The 20,134-nt window shown below is 42.7% G+C and overlaps 1 protein-coding gene across 5 annotated transcripts in view; it reads right to left on the bottom strand.

Moving 5' to 3' along the window:
* Nucleotides 1-20,134, bottom strand: part of KHDRBS2 (KH RNA binding domain containing, signal transduction associated 2) — a 628,563-nt gene that overhangs the window by 223,495 nt on the left and 384,934 nt on the right. For all 5 annotated transcript variants that reach the window (XR_012231038.1, XR_012231037.1, XR_012231039.1 and 2 more), the window contains 2 exons: nucleotides 6,312-6,439; nucleotides 5,485-5,677 (listed from right to left, as the gene is read on the bottom strand). Coding sequence is in view for 1 of the 5 variants with exons in the window: in XM_073569405.1 (XP_073425506.1) it covers nucleotides 5,485-5,677; nucleotides 6,312-6,439 (321 nt within the window). In the remaining 4 variants the exon portion in view is untranslated. The remainder of the gene's footprint in view (nucleotides 1-5,484; nucleotides 5,678-6,311; nucleotides 6,440-20,134) is intronic.

Here is a 20,134-nt window from a genome sequence, read left to right as displayed (position 1 = left end):
TAAACAGTGGAAACCCCTCAATTCTAACTCCAACCCTAACCCCAACACACCCCTAACCACAGCCCTAACCCTAACACATCCCTAACCACAAGCCTAACCCTAATTCCAACGCTAACCCTAATTCCAACCCTAACCCTAACCCTCTTTCCAACCCTAACCCTCTTTCCAATCCTAACCCTAACCCTCTTTCCAACCCTAACCCTCTTTCCAACCCTAACCCTCTTTCCAACCCTAACCCTAACCCTCTTTCCAACCCTAACCCTAACCCTCTTTCCAACCCTAACCCTCTTTCCAACCCTAACACTCTTTCCAACCCTAACCCTAACCCTCTTTCCAACCCTAACCCTCTTTCCAACCCTAACCCTAACCCTCTTTTCAACCCTAACCCTAACCCTCTTTTCAACGCTAACCCTAACCCTCTTTTCAACCCTAACCCTCTTTTCAACCCTAACCCTAACCCTAATGGAAAAATAAAAATAAAAATATTTTCTTTATTTTATTAGTGGTGCCTACCTATGGGGGTGATAATCGGGGGGTTTATTTACTTTTTCTTTCATTTTGATTACTGTGAGAGTGATCAAAATGAAAGAATTAAATCTGCAGCCGGCAGATTCGGGCAGGCGCACTGCGCATGCGCCCGCCATTTTCTAAGATGGCGGCGCCCATGAACCGGACCCGCCGGACACCGGGAGCGATGGGGGGACTTAGAAGGTGCCGGGGGAGGTGAGATGGGGTGAGGGGGGGATCGGAAGCTGGCAGGGAGAGAAGGGAATGGGAGGGGGGCAGATCATGACAGCGGCGGCAGATCGCCGCTGTCATTCAGTTGCGGGGGGGCGATCGCCGGTGGGGGGGGTGGAATCGGTGTCTCCAGCCATGTCCGATGCTACAGCAGCATCGGCCATGGCTGGATTGTAATATTTCATCAATTTTCATTGATGAAATATTACTATCGCTCTGATTGGCTGTTTCACTTTTAACAGCCAATCAGAGCGATCGTAGCCACGTCGGGGTGAAGCCACGCCCCCTGTGGCGAAGAACAAAGCCCCCTGTATCTGCGGGTCGGGTGACCTTTCAGTGACCTAGGTCACCCGACCCGCAGGGGGGCTTTAAAGTCATGACGCCACATAGGCGTCATGGGTCGTTCTGGCACGACTTTTCATGACGCCTACGTGGCATCAAAGGTCGTGAAGGGGTTAAAGAACATTTAGTCATTTTCTTGATGACAGGTTCCCTTTAAGAAATGCGTGACACTGTCCATTTTCATCTGATTGAGGCTTGCAGAAATACAAGTGCTTTCTGTGAAAACAATTTCTACAATAAACCTGCCGCATGTGCATATACTGTACCTTAACAGAGAAATGGCACAATATGGAGCATTGTTGTTTCACAGGGCGTTCATTTTACTAAAACAGACGTATTTAGAGCTCGTCGGCCATTTTAAAGTGCAAATACCACTGGCAATGATTTTTTCAACTTTTGTTGCCAGTTTTCTGGCATACAGGGGATAATAAATCTCCTCCATAGTCTGGAGTATTTATTGGGGAATGCTAAACTATGTATTATCTGTTAAACTCAAATAGTCAAATTCCAGCTCAAATTTAGCTTTATTATGTTATGAACATTTTCAGGTATTGTAACACTCTATTACAGGGGCCATGTCTGATCAGGGGTGGTAAGGTGGTAATGTGTCAATACAAAAAAGAAGGAGCACCGATGGGTCTAGTAGGCATCTCGGATTACTGTAAAATTATAAATCAGAGTTTAATCATATATTTTATCAATATCCTATCAATGACTGTGCTGGGAAAACCCATCTAAACTCTTTACAATGATGCAGAATAGTATGCCATCTATGGAAAGATATCCTTTATACCCTTTTAAAACAAATTATAGAAAGGGATTTCTCTATTAGGGTAAGTTCACACTAAGCATATGTAGTCCAAAAACAGAGGAAAAAAATGTGGCACTCACCATCTGAAAAAACATTCCTTTATTTAGTCCATGACACGGGTACAGCGGGAGAGGAGCGGATACCTTCTGTGGACAACGGCCATTTTGCGCTGACTGCGCTTCAACGGGTACAGTGCTCCTCTCCCGCTGTACCTGTGTCATGGACTAAATAAGGGAAAATTTTATCGGATGGTGAGTGCCACCTTTTTTTCTCTTTTTTTGGACTACAGTTGATTCCTTCATTTTTTGGTGTGCACCCATATTCCCTCAGTTGTCTGGTGTCCAGCTTACACCCAGGTAGATTTCAATTTCAGCTGAGACAATCACAGGAGTAGGTGTCGGCAATACACCTCTTTTCAAACGGTCTGATCACAATAAGCATATTTTCCATGTTTTTTCTCATTTTTTATGCGTTTTTTTGCAGCTTTGGCATGGTAGATTTATCTCTTGTGCATGCTGATAAAGTTAAGTGTTGAGAAAAAAGTTCTATTCCATAGAATCAGGTTTGGGCACCAAAAAACGCAGCAAAACCTGATACCTGCGTTTTTTCACCACCCAATCAAGTCAATGGGTGAAAAAAGCTAAAAGAAGTGACATGCTCTATGTCCAAAAAACATGCACAAAATCCTGATGACAAAAAAAAAACAATGTGTGTGCATGAGAGTTCTGAAAAATCGTATAGGCTTTGCTGGTACTGTACAACGCAGATGAAAATTAGCATAAAAAAGCAGCGAAAACGCTGCAAAAACACCTAGTGTGAATTTAGCCTTAATGGGAATCTGTCAGCGGGATTTTGCTATGTAATCTGAAGGCAGTATGAGGTAAAGGTCAAAACCCAGAATGTAGGGATGTGTTACATGTCAGGCTGTGTGCTGTTGTTTATTTATTCTGAACGTTTTATCACCTTGTGATTATCATTGTTCAGATTACAGAAGTGTGTGAGCCCTGGTCAACCCATCTGTGATAAACACCTCACTGTCTATAGACTATGTATCCAGAGAGCCTGGTGTGGGCGGGGTTAGCTTTCTCAGCTCTGCCACATTGTTAAATCTAAAAACTCTGTGCCAGAACGGTTGCATCCAGGAATCTAAGTGATACATCGTTGGATTCAGCTTCTGTTTGCCTACATTATGGTGCTCTCAGATAAGGTAGTAAAAACCTGATGGCAGATTCCCTTTAACCATTGGAACAGTTATTGTGAATTATTACATTTTAAAGTTAAGTCATTGAAGGAGAAATAAGAGGGCATTTGCAACCTATTATGGAAGTAATAGTTGAATAATTATAGTTCCAGCAGCCAAGATGCCCTCAAATAAAGAAGGTTGACCAAATGGGACAAACTTCTTCAGTAATAAAATTTTAACCCTATGGTCATATAAATTCTACATTACTTAAAAGGGCTTTCTGGTTTCATATAAACCTTGTTTATATTTTTAGTATAAATATTGTCCCCTGACTGCAGTTTGGTTTAACAAATACAAACTGTGCTTTATTCACTCTCCCCAAAACCAGCGCTGAGTCTACGCCATTGCTCCCAATGTCTGCTATTGTGGGTAGAGCTGATGTTATGTCTACAGCACTGCAGCCATTCAACGAGCTCAGGCAGAGCTGCAAAGCTCAGTTATTGACTGCAGCGCTGTCAACGTTATGTCAAGACTGCAAATAATACCCGATAATGTGAGCGGCTGCAGGGACTCAGTGCTGGCCTGGGAAAGGGTGAATAAAGCACAATTTATTTCTCCAAAACTGCAGCTATGGAAAAGAGGTTTTCCAAAACCAGAAATCCTCTTTAACATTTATCACTGTATATCAATGTTTCTAATTTTCAAATAGTTTATTAATAAATTGCATTCTCAGGGGTACCATAAAAGTTCAACCATACCTGGTGGGGTAGAAGACTCCACCAGGGCAGAGCATAAATGGCACTGAGCAATTGAAGGCTTGCACAGTCAACAACTTGAGTTTATTTCAGTTACAAATTCCAATTTAAATAATCAAATTTAGAGGTTTGTGATGAATGTTCAGCAAATACTAATGAGAATGGAATAATCAGAAAACTAATATTCCTGGCATAATTTTCATTTGCATAGATTTTAGCTGATTTTTCATTTACATCACACGCTTTAAGTTAAGAACCCATTTCTTTCATGTAAGTTCAATAAGATGACTGGCAATTAAATGACCAAGGTTTCATTTAATGACAAAAAGGAAAGTACGCCGGGAGCAACTAAATGATTAAATGTATGAAAAAAAGAAACGGCGCAAATGTGCAGAACTGTATTGCTGTTCTTTCCATAAAACATTCTCCAGCAGTACAATCAACTTAATACATTGTCAAGAAACTTTAATTAAAAATTTCAGAATAATTATTTTCTATGATGTTTTATTTTTCTTCAGCGTAGACCCTGGCTGAAAATGCCAGTGATGCATAAAACAACGTAAAAGCGGTTTTGGTTACCATCAGCGCTCCCCCGCTATAAGATGCTTGGCTAAACCACTCACACTTTCCCATAATAAAATCTTCACACTTTACTGCTATTACAGAAATACAATTGGATTTTTCAAGTATCACCAGATGCTTGTCAGCTGAGCCTTAGCTCTTCATGTAAGTGCTTCTGGCACAATATCTAATCAGTTTTATTTAATCAATATGCCATCCAGCTGTTCTGATTCCACTAAATATAATTTAGGATTTAATCAAATAATACTAGACTTATATTTCCATGTCTTATTCTTGCACTTCTCAATCGCTTTAATTTCATAAATTGCTTTATACAAAAGCATTTTGGGTAGGAAATAAGAATTTATTGATTTATTTTGTTACATAATAACAAGAGCTTAATTAAAATTTTTGTCATGCAAATATTTTTTTGTTAGCCAAAATGTTATACATATGACCGTATCAATAAAAAGGCAGTTGATGATATTGTTACATTACAATAACATAAAATTGGAAGTGTTGAATTGTAAAATATTTGAGGGTAGAGATACGAGGTGAAGGGCGCTCCCATGAGAGCAGATGTAACCAAATGGAAAAATTACCCAAAAAGTGTCAGTAGAATAAAATAAAAGGAAAATCTTGCTTAAAAACACAATATGTATATCCAGCCTTCTTTAGTTGCCTGGACACAGCTGAAATGCTGCTGTATTTTCAAATACAATTTTAATTTATTTTATTCTTCTGGATTTTTTTTGGGTAATTTTTCCATGTGATTACATCTGCCATCGTGGGAGAGTCCTTCACCTGATATCTCTACCATCATTACGCACTGCTTGAACTCCCTTGCATTAACTTCCATCAGCACACCAGGTTGACTGCACCTATTGGGATTTATTTCATGCATTCTTAAGAATTGTGCCCAAATATGCACAACTCCATCAGGTGAACAATTTTTTTGTTTTTTATTTTAATCTCTCTTTTTTAAACTTACTACTGTCAGAAAGCGCCGACTTCTCTCTTTTTTCCAATAAGGGAACTCCTGTATGGGTATATTGTAAAATATATGAAATGTTATGATAGTCATAAAAACTTACATAATCATCATAGGTCTCAATGGCAGGTGGTGGTGCTCTAAAGCCGGGTGCAGCTGGAACTCCCCTTGTCCGTGCTACAGCAACACCACGAGCTACTGGTGGTAGTGACAATGCTACTCGTGATATTGGGGAACTTCTCGGTACTGGTGTGCCACGTCCGGGCAGAGGATGTGGAATGGCTCCTCCCCGATTCCTAAAGCAGAACACAAGAATTAACTTCATATTGCTGACTACCCCCATTCAAATACGGTTTTGCTTTCTTGTTTCCCCTTCCCCCACTTTGTACACATGCACGTTGCTTTTCTTCCTGAATATAAGGTATGAATAGCTTGTACAGACTCATGCAGACGTCTGTTCAATATGGTGAGGGCACGGACCACAATGCACACATTGGCCATGGGACTCCCAACCTCATAAGATTCTAAGGTCAGGAGACCTGTGGCCTGTCCGTGAATTGTAGTCCATACTCAGACCAATTTGCACAGATTTCACTATTTACTTTATATTCAGCATTTAACAAGCCTTTTCACATTGTGATTTAACATTAGATTCAACACATTTCGTAAGTGCTGGTATGAACCCATGGATGATTAATAAAGTTTATAAATTCAATTTGGGACAAGTAAACTTTTATCTTTAGTGCACTAAACCAGTCAATGACTTGAAAAAGCCATTAACAATAGTAGCTTGGTGTGGCAACTTGGTACAGGAGTCATATACAAATGGATTTGGATTTAGTTACTATAGGATCCAAATGAGGCCCATTCAATGTGCCTGTGTGACACCATACTCCCAGGTAATGTTATGGTGCTGACTGCATTCCTCACCTGCCAACTGTGGTTGCAGCCAATCTTATTCCTCTACCTCTTGCTACTTTTCCATGACTGGACTCTTCAGAACCATTTAAATAAGACAGCTCTCGTAACTGTTCTTGTCTTATTTCATCATTATAATCCTACAGAAAAAGAAAAAAGACCACTGAATGTTTCATACTAAGTGATAATTCAACGCAAAAGTATTTTGGCAAAAAATAAAGAAACAATTGTGTAAAATAGAATTATCATGGTTTTGAGTCAAAACATTTTAAAAAGTGATTCAAGAGACAACAAGGTGAAAGCCTTAAGGGCCTTTTACACATAGCGATATTGTTAGCGATATCGCTCAAGCGTCATCGATTTTGTGACGCAACTGCAATATCGCTAGTGATCTCGCTACATGTGACACTTACCTCTGACCGGCCCCCCCGCTGGATATCGCTGATCGCGTGACATCGTCCTGGTCCATTTCTCGTCGCCGGCTTCCTGCTGGCGCCGATGAGCGACTCATGGATGCGGGAGGAAGTCGTCATCAGAGCTGCCGTCTGACAGGTAAGTAACGACCGCCGACCGCTGCTGCACTGCTGTGAGATCTGCCTGTTTGGCAGCTCACTAGTGACCATTTAGCAATGCACCAGCGATCCTGACCAGGTCATATCTTGTCGGGATCACTGATGTATCGCTAAATGTAACAGGACCTTTAACGGGAACCTGTCACCCCGGAAAATTATATTTACCTGCAGATATACAGTCATGAACAAAGGATGGGCGGAGATGGGAGTTGTTTGGTACAGTTCAATATTTTTAGGTATTTTTAGGCAGGTGTGAAAGAATGATGCAAAGCAAATTAAATCAATGCTTGGTGTGACTACCCTTTCCTTCCAAAACTGAAATTCTTCTAGCAGAAAGGTTGTTCAAAATGTCTTGGAGAACTAGCCACACATCTTTTGTGGATGTATGCATGCACTAATCCTTCTGTTTCTTCATGTAATCCCAGACAGACTCAATGAAATCAAGGCTCTGTGGAAGCCTTATCATGACTTCCATGACCCCTTGATCTACTTCAGTCTATTGTTCACTCAGAATTTTATTTAAGGTATCAGTGTACAGGGGGTGAATAAAAATTAATATTACACTTTTCAGATTCATATTTGAAAAATATTTATAAAACCATGTATCATTTCCCTTACATTTCACAAATACTTGCAACTTTGTATTGGTATATCACATAAAAGCCCAATAAAATAAATTTAAGTCTGCAGGTGTAATGTGAACAAATGTAAAAAAGCTCACTTCACATGGAATGAATACTTTATATATATGCTACAGAAATATACAGAATAAATATACAAATATATATTGTGACAGTATCACTGGCACGATATGTGAGGGGAGATATGTGTCACGGAGACTGCTTTCCTCTGTGATCTAGAAGTTTCTTTTCTGCATGATATGTGCTGAAGGAGTTAAGCGGCCATGTTATGGGTGGGTTTTTAGGTGAGTAGGTAAGAGATGGGCGGGATGCCTACTCACCATATCTTCACCTCAAGGGTGTGGCTGGGGAAAGAAATCTCCATTTTTTTTCTTTGTTTTGTGTTTTATAGAGGCAAGCAAGCCCTAGGCTGACACTCCTGTGAGAGCTGCCATACATGTTGGCCCAGAAGTGCTGCGCAGGACTGCTTATGAATGAGCCAGAAAGGCTGTTCTTCTGTTACTATTTTGGGGTTTATGATACAATAAACCACCCAAGAGACTTTAACCCCACATGTGCCTGTGTCTACCTTGAGGAGCAGCTAAGTGAGCCGATCTGCCACAATATATACAGTATAACTATATAAAGCTCTGGCAAAAATTAATAGACCAACACTTCAAAACCCTGTCATGGGCAACACATTCTCCAGAACTGAACCCCATTGAAAACCTCTGGAATGTAATCAAGAGGATGATGGATAGTCACAAGCCATCAAACAAAAAACTGTTTAAAATTTTGTGCAAGAAGCAGTGTGAAAGACTGGTGGAAAGCATGGTTATTCCACAAAATATTGATTTCAGAACTCTTCCTGAGTTAAAACATTAGTATTGTTGTTCCTAAATGATTATGAACTTGTTTTCTTTGCATTATTTGAGGTCTGAAAGCACTGTTTTGTTTTTTAAATTTTGACCATTTCTACTTTTCAGAAAAAAAAAATTATTGCATGGAAATTCGGAGACATGTCGTCAGAAGTTTGTAGACTAAAAGAACAATTCACATTTTACTCAAAAGAGAAAAATCAGACAAATTGAACATTTGGAAGTGGTCTCTTAAGTTTTGCCAGAGCTGCATAAATATCTGAAGGCTGCTAACATTTTTATTTTTGCATAGGTAATGTTTTTTGTAAGTTTTTGTGTGGGGCAGGTTTTCGAGAAGTGGGACAGGCAAAAGCATCACATCTGGCATTATTTTTTATTTACTTTTTTTCCCAGCATTCACCACGAGGGTTAAGTAACATCGTAATTGAATTAGTTGAGTTGTTATGGATGTAGTTATACCATTATAAAGTATTTTAAATGAGAAAAATATGTTTTCAGTGTGTTTTACCTTTTTTTTTATAACTTTAAATAGTAGTTTTTTACTTTTTATTTTAGTCCCACTAAAGTAATTGAACTTCAAACAGCTTGATCGCTGTGATAACTAATCAAGTGAATTCAGTTTAAAGAAAGGACATTAGGAAATGACTGACAGTTGGAATAAATTGTTGCCATAATGGCTCATTCACACGTCTGTATTTAAACAGGTATGTAAAAACGCGGTACCAGTATCATCAGTGTATGGTCCGTGTGTCTGTTTTTACCATCAATCATCAGTGTTTTTCATGAATGGATACATAATAAATTACAAAGCTTCTCCTATTCTTTGCAGTGTTAAACATGGACTGCACGCAGATGCCATCCATGTGCTGTACCTGTCTTTCACGGACCGATAGATGAGGCCTAAGACAAAGTCTAAAAGGAGTAGCAAGATGGTAGGCATGGGGGTTACTGCTAGACCCTTTCCTACTATTGATAATTCGTGAGCAATTCGTGAGGGAAAAATGCAAAGTACTACATCTGGGCAATAAAAATGAAAAAAGCATATACAGAATGGGAGGAATAGGGCTAAGCAACAGCACATGTGAAAAAGACTTGGGTATACTAATATATCACAGACTGAATATGAGTCAACAGTGTGATGCAGCAGCAAAAAAGGCAAATGCAATTCTAGGGTGTATTAACATAAGCATACAGTCTAGATCACGTGAAGTCATTATTGCCCTCTACTCCTCTTTGGTCATACCTCATCTGGAATACTGTATCCAGTTTTGGGCGCCACATTTTAAAAAAGACATCAACAAACTGGAGCAAGTTCAGAAAACAGCGACCAGAATGGTGACCGGTCTGCAAACCCTGTCTTATGAGGAAAGGTTGCAGGATTTGGGAATGTTTAGCTTGCAAAAGAGAAGACTGAGAGGAGACTTAATAACTGTCTACAAATATCTCAAGGGCTGTCACATAGTAGAACGATCATCTTTATTCTCATTTGCACAAGTAAAGACTAGAAGCAATGGGATGAAAATGAATGGGAGGAGACACAGATTAGAAATTACAAAAAACTTTTTGACAGTTAGAGTGATCAATAAGTGGAACAGGCTTCCACGAGAGGTGGTGAGTTCTCCTTCAATAGAAGTCTTCAAACAGAGGCTGGGTAGACATCTTTCTGGGATGGTTTAGCAAATCCTGCTTTGAGCAGGGGGATGGACCAGATGGCCCAGGAGGTCCCTTCCAACTCTACGATTCTATGATTCTAACTGATTAGCCTGAAAAAAAATGTACATTGCACAGTGGGATTTAGCCACTGAGCCACAATGTACATTTTGTTGTTGGTTGGAAACTAGTTACACAAAGCAAAGGAAAAAAAATTCTAATCATATTAAATATATGTAATTATTAGGTCCTTAATATATAGTACAAAGTAAGCAAGAATACATTAAGAGAATCTTATGAAATTCTAGAAGAGTATAGGTCTTGACTATGTTTTATGTGATAGTTCAAGGTTGCAACTTACAAGTCATTATGTAAGCATTTTAGCAGGACTATAAATAGTGAAGCCTATCCATTATTGAGATCTAGTAGATACTTTGTGTATGCCAATAGTTTCTAAAGCATTGCTTTTTAACTAAATCAATTTAAGAATGAATGGGTTTCAGCTAGTATACAAGCAATGTCAGCAGTTTGTGTAGTATTCCGAGTCATGAATATTTTCTCATAATGGAAACATTATGCCCCACACCATAAATCATATACTGAACCAAAGCATTTTTTGTATTAAGGATCTCAATGGGATGTGGTGGCAAAAGTTCATCTGATAACCCATCATACCTGCTTATACGGTCGTGGCAAAAAGTTGTAAGACTGACATTAATTTTTGTTTTTCCAAAGTTTGCTGCTTTAGTTTTTATAGTGGAAATTTTCATTAACTCAAGGAATGCAAAATCATTCATTGACATGAAAATTAATTTAAAGAGGTTTTCCATTACTAATTTTGCTCCCTTGAATTGTCCTAATTTTTCCTAACACTCTTCTAACACTTTTATTACCTGCCCTGCTAATGTAAGTTGATATCTCTATGGGTCACATATCCTTTTTGTTTTGATTCTGGCTCTGCTACTTTCGAACTGGGGACCGGATGATATCTAAACATCTTCTAAGACCAATTTCCTCCTATATTTCAGGATCAATTTGGTGATGATAATGAACAATGTTTTTTTCATCATGATGAAGCACCATCTCACAAGGTAGAAGTGAAAAATATAGTCATGGCGAAAAGTGTTGGCAGTCTTGAATTTATTCCAGAAAATGAAGTATTTCTCCCAGCAAATCATTGCAATTACACGTTTTGCTATACACGTTTATTTCCTTTGTGTGTATTGGAACAACACACAAAAAACAGAGAACAAAAGGCAGATTGGACATAATTTCACACTAAACAAGGGTTCCCCAACTCCAGTCCTCAAGGCCCACCAACAGGTCATGTTTTCAGGATTTCCTTTGTATTGCACAGGTGATGCAATTATCACCTGAGCAATACTCAGGAAATCCTGTAAACATGATCTGTTGGTGGGCATTGAGGACTGGAGTTGGGGAACCCTGCACTAAACCCCCAAAATGATCCAGACAGAGTTGTTGGCACCCTCAACTTAAAACTTGGTTGCACTCGCTTTGGAATAAATAACCGCAATCAATCGCATCCTATAACCATTAACAAGTTTCTTACAAATATCAACTGGAATTTTGGATCACTCTTCTTTTGCAAACTGATTCAATTTGCCTTTTTTTCTGTTTTTTTTAGTGTTGTTCCAATACAAACACAAAGGAAATAAACGTGTATAACAAAACATGTGTAATTGCAATAATTTTCTGGGAAAAATACTTCATTTTGTGAAACAATTTCAAGGGTGCCAATACTTTCTGCCATGACTGTAGGTGATTCAGTGAACAAAACATTTACATTTTGGATCTATGGTCAGAAAACTCCACAAATCTCAATTTCATTGTAAAGCTGTAGTCAATCCTCAAAAAGCTGGTACACAAACAAAAACAGCAGACAAAAAGGCAGCAACACTTACCTGCCCAAATCTTGAAACAAATGCACTACAGGTTGCAGCCGGCCCATATAGCAAGATGTCCGCAACACAGGTGCAAAATACCAGATCAATCAGCCACTCTCCACCTACCCATTCCTGGAGGGGGTGCCTGCCCAGTATACAATTGCACAATAAAGGCCCGCATAGGGCGTTGTTCACACAAAGGTACTGCACAGTGTCTGGTCCACAGCCTATTAGTCACGCCCCTACTATTCAATTAGGCGGGCTGGCCAGCGCACTCTCAATGCATAGCTTTATGAACACCCCTCATTCTAGAGCAGACGTGTCTGGGCTTGGCTGCATCCTGAAAAATATGGTGCAAAAAATACAAAAATAGTGAGGTTTTAGTTGATATTTTGGCCAAATGACATGAGCCCGTCACCTGTGCCAAAGGTCCCCATGCTTATGGGTCCCTACACTAAACTAGATAGCAAAGCCACTAAAGAAGACTCAAGGTCTCCAAAAATTCATTTTTAAACAGCAGACAGAAAAAAGTCAAAATTCATAGAGATTTGAATAAGAGGTAGGTGAACATGCAAATCCCATTAAAAAATACAGTTTAATTCAATATTTTGTTAAAAATCACCTTCCCAGTGCAAAAAGACCTGGCAAATGCCAAAAATGGAAAAAAGATCTTGTATAAAGTTCTGAACATCCCTATATTAGGCCTCGCTGATACCTTCCTAGCCGTGGAGGTTGGCACCCTAAACAGTACGATATTGGCGCCCCCACTCAACGAGGACTGTCCCTCACTTCCCTAACCGTCCCTGATATCACAGGAAGGAAAACAATATATCAAATAGTGCAGAGATGAAGACAACAAAATGCCCTAGAGCTAATGCAGACAAAAATATAATAGTAAAACTTACTTTACCCCGTGGGGATCAACACCAACACCCGGTCTCCAGGGCTAAACTTCAGTATTGCCAACCAATTGTAGACCCTTACCTGGGCCTGTTGGGTTTAAAGGAGGCTCTCCCTCACAATCGGCATCACACTCACAATCCTGTCCTGCATCTGGGCCACATGTTCGATAATGATTCGGTGGGGGGTTACCTCTGCTTCCTGGGTCTCCTTTGCGATGTCCAGATGTCCCAGAGGGTGTCGTCCATATAACAGCTCAAAATGATGAGAACCCTGTAGAGGCATGTGGGACTTCTCTACTGGAAAATAATTGGTACAGTAACAAGCAATCCCAGTCCTGGCCAATCTTTTCCATGACCTTCTTCAGCATAGACTTCAAGGTCTTGTTGAATCTTTACATAAGGCTGTCCGTCTGCGGATGGTACACAGATGTTCTGAGTTGGGTAATCTGGAAGGCTTTCATAACTCTCTCATTACCTTGGACATGAACAGTGTTCCTTGGTCCATCAGAACCTCGCTGGGCAGGTCCTTCCGGGAGAAAATATGGACTACCTCTTGGGTTTTTGGTTTTTATTTATGTTTAAATGCCCCTCCAAGACATAAGAATGGTCCAGATTTAGTACCCTACGTCTATAGGGTCCCTGGACTAACAGATGTTCTAATACTTCCCCTTGCTGCTTGGTGACCCAATTGAGTAACCCGATACTAACTTCTGAGCACAGGAACCTGGTGTCAGCCCCCGGCTCATGGGCTACCTCATTTTTCACAGACACAGTTTCAAATGCCCCTTTTAGGGTAAGATACCGCATATGAGTAGTCCCAAAATTTCCCCAGAAACCCCAGTTCAGGAATTTCAGACTCAATGGTCACGTCTCGTCCTCGACACACAGGGGGAACTCATCCACCTCTGACTGTGATGGGGATTCATCAGGGTTAAGCTGGCTCCAGTCTGCGTCACTTGGTATCCCTGCTTTTCCCCACTGTGAGGAGTCAGCTTCAGCTGAGTCGACTTTTCTCTAGAGTGGACCCTCTGAGTCATGGCACCCACCCACTGAGGGCGAGCTGACCTTGTGAGGAACCACCCCATATACAGGGAGTGTCAGGGGCAAGACCAAGGGGCTGAGCCACCACGACTGCTGGGACCAAACGGCCGGCTCAAGGAAGACACAATGTGAGTGTCTGATGACCAGGGACGTGCAGGAAACAAGATAAGACAAGACGTAAGTTCAAGGTATCTTCATTAAGGACAACTTCAGGGTAACATCAGGTGCAAGACGTGATAACACAGGGAAAACACAGCAAGGTGCGTGCAAGGGCACGCCAAGGTCCATGGCTAGATGCTAGATGGCATGCCTGGGTACAGGCAAAGGCATGATGACGTCGGACTTCGGACAGCAGGCAACGATCAACAGGGTCATCAGGTTCCGGACCTCTGATAGCGATCGGCAGGATCCGGGCATCCGGCAGGCAAACCAGGGTTCAAGGCAAAGTTCAAGGCTGGGTGCGTGCTAGGGACACGCCAGGGTCGAAGGCAAAGTTCAATGCAGAGTGCATGCTAGGGACACGCCAGGGTCCAAGGCAAGGTGCAAGGCAGTGTTCAACACACTAGGCAAGGTGCGTGTATAGGGGACACACCAGGGTTCAAGGTCCAAGGTCCTGGGAACGCTAGAGGAGCTGCCAGGATTCAAGATTTAAGGTCCTGCGTGTGCTATAGGCACACCAGGGGCACGGTACAAAGAATGGTCCTGGCCGTGTTAGGAGGCACGCCAGGGTACATGGTTAGCGGCAGGTCCCACATGTGCTAGAGAACACGTTGGGCTTTGAAGTTCAGGACAGATGTCCTGCGTGTGCAGAGGGGCACGCCAGGGTCAGGGTTCAAGACAAAGAGCAGAGCACAGAACAAGGTACAAGCAAGACAAAGATTCAAGACAGGTCATGGAACTCAGAACACAACAGGGAAACAAGGTTCAGGACAGAGCAAGGATAGCAAAAGACTTGTGCAAGAATAGCACAAAAACGCATAGTGCGAGAAACAGTGTGAGTGCAAAGGAGCACGGAAGCCATGACTGAGGGTACCGGCAGGCGGTATCGGCTGGAGGCACAGACAGGCGGGCATGACTAGAGGCGGCACGGCTGAGGCACAGACAGGTGGAAACCACAATAGCACTGGACGGCGAGCACGGCTGAGGCACACAGGCAGGCACGGCTAGAGCAGCACAGCTGAGGCACAAACAGGCGGGCATGGGATGACCAGGCACATGCAAGAGGGCACGCAGCCACAAGGCAGGGCTAGGCAATGGTACAGGACAGAGACATGTGCGAGACAGCATGGCAAAGCCTAGTACGAGAGGTGCAGGGGCGTACGAAAAATAGAGACTAGACACAGAATTCAAGACATGGTCCTGCGCATGCAGAGGGCTTGCCAGGGGCAGAGTTCAAGGCAAGGTCCTGCGCATGCAGAGGGCACGTCAGGGTCAGGGTTCAGGACAGAGACATAGAACTAGCAGCGGAGCGTAGGCCGAAGCCCAGAGCCGGGTCAAGGCAGAGCCTTGAGACTAGTCAGGGAGTGTGCTAGAGAGCACCATAGGACAGAGTCTAGCAGCGGAGCGTAGGCTGAAGCCCAGAGCCGGGTCAAGGCGGAGCCTTGAGACTAGACACGGAACACAGGATGAACAACAAGGCAAGGAAGAGCTTAGGCAAGACATAGCAAAACAGGCTGAGGCAGAGAACAGCGAAAGTACTACAAGGCAAAGCAAGGCAAGGACAAACATGGCACGAGAGACAACACAAGACATGGTACGAGACAAGAGACAGAGTACAAGCACAGAGCGTGTGCAGAGATGCACGACAGGGCAGAGTGCAGGGGCACAGAATACAGGGAGTGACCGAGCAGACCAAGCAGCCATGCAGGGAAGCAACACGATACTCAGGCCCCGACCATAGGAAGGGGCGGTCTGATATAGCACCATAGCACCTGGACTTCCGGGTCAGGACCAGGGAACGACTTCCGGTTCAGATCCTCCTGGGTCATAGAGAGTGCTGCTAGATCAAACTGGCTGGACCATAGAGGTCACATGATCAGGGGTTCCAGGAATACAGAGGATTGCAGAATCAGACAGTGCTGGAACATAGGAAAGGTCACATGATCAGGGGTTCCAGGAATACAGAGGATTGCTGAATCAGAGCAGAGATGGATGGTTACCTAGCAACAGCGTGCAGCCATGAGGTAAGGCGTGCGTGCACACTGCTCCAGGCGTGTGGCATAACAGTCATGAGGTTCACCTGTACACACAGGCAAGACCCATGGGGCGCCCGCAGGGCCCCAGACCTGGGGACAATGAGACATGACAGGCATGACAATGGGGATCATGCAGCGCAAGTAGCATGTCCGGCATGACGGGCATGACACCCACAAGTCTCAGAAAAGGCTGAAGTGACGCCCGATTATCACGGGGAGTAGCAAACCTTTGACTCCCCCGACCTTATGGGACTCAGTACCCTAGCTCATTTTTATAGACAATGTGGCAATGAGGTAGTCCTTGGCATTCCTGTGGATACAGCGGATGCCCACATGTTTCTCTGGGATCATCTGATGGGGGAGTGTGGTATTACCAGGGACACCAGCTCCCTGAGTCTAAGAGTCCTGACAGTAGCACCCCATTTATTGTCACAGGACATGCCTGCGAACACTCACCGGGCTGATGGCTGTAGTCCATCTCCTTGGAGGACAAAGGACAACGGGAGGCTATATGTCCCGAACTGCGACATCTCTAGCAGAGCAAGTCTTTACTAAAGGCCCTTAACACTTCCTCTAGGACTCCCCCAGTGGTGGCTCTACTAACCCTCTTTTGGGCATTCAGGCTCCCGCTGGGTACCCCAGTATGGGGATGCACCACCCCCTGGCTTTCTTAGGGACCTCTCGACCACCTAGTACCGTTCCACTAAGCCCACCAGTTCATTGTCATTCTGTGGATTTCCCTGGGCAATCCAGGTCTGCACCAGCCTAGGAAGAGAGTGCAAGAATCTGTCCATGACAACCCAATCGACCATCTGGGCTGGAGTGGAGGATTTCAGCTGCAACCATATTTGCACAAGATGCAGTAGAACATTTGGGATAAAGGTGGTTTGTCCCCATAATATGCCCAGTGGTGAACCTTTTGTTATCTGACCCACATAGTCCCTCCCAGCTTGCCAAAATTTCAGTTTTTAATTTGGCATATTCCTGGGCATCCTATAACGCTAAATCATAAGCCTTTAGGGGTTTACCAGTTAGATAGCGGGCCAGTACCACTGCTCTGGTGGTAGTTTCTATCACTCTGCTACCTGCTGAAACACAGTCAAAAATGCTTCCTCATCATGACACAGGGTAATTTTTTGCATGGCTCATCTTACTGACTTCCGGATGTATGTGTCATCACCTGGACTTTGGGGAAGGGGCTGCCGATCTTCCACAAGCCACGTCTGCGAGCAAGTCACTCTGCTGCTGGTGCTGCTGTTGCATTTATTGTATAAGCAGTTTACTTGTCTCCTGCTGAGTCATCTGTTGCTGCTGTAGTTGCTGCTGATGCTATTGGAGCTGCTGTTGCTGTGATTGTACCAGATGCTTAAGAAGGTCCTCCATTTTGCCTGATGTATGCTTGCTTGTGGCCTCCTTCACCCAGGACATGCAATATCTCTTGTAGCCATCATACGTGTTTGCTGGGAACGCTGTCCGCATTCTCCACCAACTGTGGTAGATCTGCTCACTTAGCTGTACATGGAGGTAGACACGAGAACACTGTCTCTTTAAGAACTTCCTTTGGTTTATCATAAACCAAGGTGTAGTAAAACAAATAAGGCCCTCTGGGCAAACAAGAAAACAAAACCAAATGGTAGCACAAAGCAAAGTCCTTCTGAAAGTGGGGCTCCTCCTCCTCACCGCTAGCAGAACACACATGGTTCAGGTTGGTTCCAGCACAAACCTTTCTCTGGAGTGTTCCTCTCCAGACACTGAACACTGCTGCCTTTGGAGGCCAGCTACTTAAGCCCCAGACCATACCCTGGGGTGGAGAAAAGGTGGACATCCTCCCACCCACTCTATGGATAGCCACATAAAACTCAGCCCATTATACAAATCAGCTTTTAACCCCTCACCGCACTTAGTGTGCTGGAGAAAAATCTCTGGGTTTTATATCACGCCATTAAGCATCTCTCTCCTCTAGCACCTTACCAGTGACTTTGTAACACCTCTCCTCACTCAAAAGTTTATGTCTGCTCCTGTTGGGTTCAGCTCAGACCTGCTGACGAGTGTCGGACCTGACATTTATCAGGAGGAAAACAGTCAATTGGTTTCTCTTTTCAATGAGGACTAACCATTTAAAAGGCTTGCTTTGGATCTTTGAAAGAGTGAGTGATATCAAAAGCAGCAACTCTGAACTTTAACAGATAGATCATGGAGTTGGTTATTCCCACATACTATAAACGTTTCTTACTCTCTGTGAATCAAGCTCTCCTCTTTTGCATCTCAATAGTCAGTAAAAATAGAAATCTTTTGCCCATCAAAAGTGAGGTCTTGTTGGTCTCTTGCCAGCATTAGGATTGTTGCTCTATCTTTAAAGTGGAGAATCTTGGCTAAAATTGGTCTTGGTGGTCTCTTCAGTGGGGTGCGAGCCTTCAGATTTTTCAGGGAACCGCACTAATCTGATGTCATTGTGGCGAAGTCTATTTTATAGGTTGTCCATTTTGTATCATAACTCTCCCACCTCTCCAATAATAGATTTCTTACAAGCCTTCCCCACCTTATTTATGTAATCTTCAAGAGTGGAAACACTGATTTTCACAGCACTGATTCTTTCGCCCACTTTTTGCAAATCAAGCCTGATCATATTTAAGTTCTCTTATTTTGCACGCTTGCCAGGACAACACATTAATAGACTGGTTGCCCTGTGATACAGCAGTCATTAAGTCCCTCATAGTTCTTTATCTCTAGCAGTATTTGTTTGTGGTGTTTTCCCGCTCCTCTGCTGTAATGATGCCCGTCCCCCAGTCTCCTCAGAATGGCCGTCCCCAGATGAGCAGTCTCCTGTGTTGGATTCTGTGGCCTCGTTTCTCTGGCCCCAATCATCAGTCAGCATTTTGCTTGCCTTAAGTTCCCTGTTTCCAGGCAAACTTCTGCAGCCTCGCTACTGCATTTCTCCTTTTGCCACCTCCATCGGGAGCAGCAGAGTTTTCGGCATCTTGGGTACTCAGATCTTCGCTGCTTTTTTTGGCATGCTGCTTCCAACTGGGGCAGAAGATCTGATTTAGGGATGCTTAAGACACCAACCTGTTGTCCTGTTTTGGTAAGTTTAACAGCTATTATAGCGGATAATTGGCAGGAGAGTGTGCATACACACTTATAGCATGCCGACTTAGGCTATGCTCTGGACTTATTATTTACTGCCAATATTTAGTGTCTTTACCAGGGAGGCGTTGGTCACACTATTTTCTTGTCTTAGACAAAAAATACCATTATATAAGGCCCAAATTCCTGTAACTTTATGATGGATAAAAAAAGTAACACTAAGAGAAGCAATGTCGAAGACTGGATTTTTCTGTTGTGATCTACCCTCAGGTATTATTATAGCTCAGGTATCTAAGAGAAGACGAAAATAATCAGAGAGACACACATGCGTTGTCTTTCCAAGTAGTCTCTATTTATTATTGGATATAGTGATCTTTTATAGTGCTTTTATAAGATCAAATGGAATTGAGGCATTACACAATAATTAGGCAGAAATATGAGTTATACAATTCAAAGACATCCTGGGATACAAGATAAATTACATGAGAAATGTGGGGGTACTTTCCTTGTGTCAGTCACCTGGTTCAAAAGTTGAAGCTCTCAGGAAGAATTGGGCTGAATCCACAGAATTTTGGGAGGTTATACTATATCATCATAGAATTTGGAAACAGCAATTTGGCCTTGACCAATTTCTGGGAATTGTGAAATAAAAACACCAGGCCATAAAAATGTATGTGCATAGACAGATGACAACTGGAACATAGGTCATTCTTGCATAAGAGTATTCTTTCGTATTATATTCAGTTTAAAGAACAGAACAGAAATTAACCATTCTTTTAACAGCAGTGTGGATAAAATAAGAGCAAAAAATGTCATCTACTAATCTGGAAACAAGTCCTCGTTAACACAGAGAAATTCTCACGGTGATCTGCTGTGAAGCCACTGAGCATGAACTGCAGTGAACTCAGTGACTTTTTCCTATGGTGCTAGCGGGGATCTCCCTGAGTTCACAGCAGTTCAGCCCTGCTGGGAACGCAGCCTCAGTGACT

This window comes from Dendrobates tinctorius, unplaced genomic scaffold (genome assembly GCF_039654945.1).
Source record: "Dendrobates tinctorius isolate UK_male_01 unplaced genomic scaffold, ASM3965494v1 ptg000024l, whole genome shotgun sequence".
NCBI classification, from domain to species: Eukaryota; Metazoa; Chordata; class Amphibia; order Anura; family Dendrobatidae; genus Dendrobates; species Dendrobates tinctorius.
This window is presented reverse-complemented; position numbering and strand designations above follow the sequence as displayed.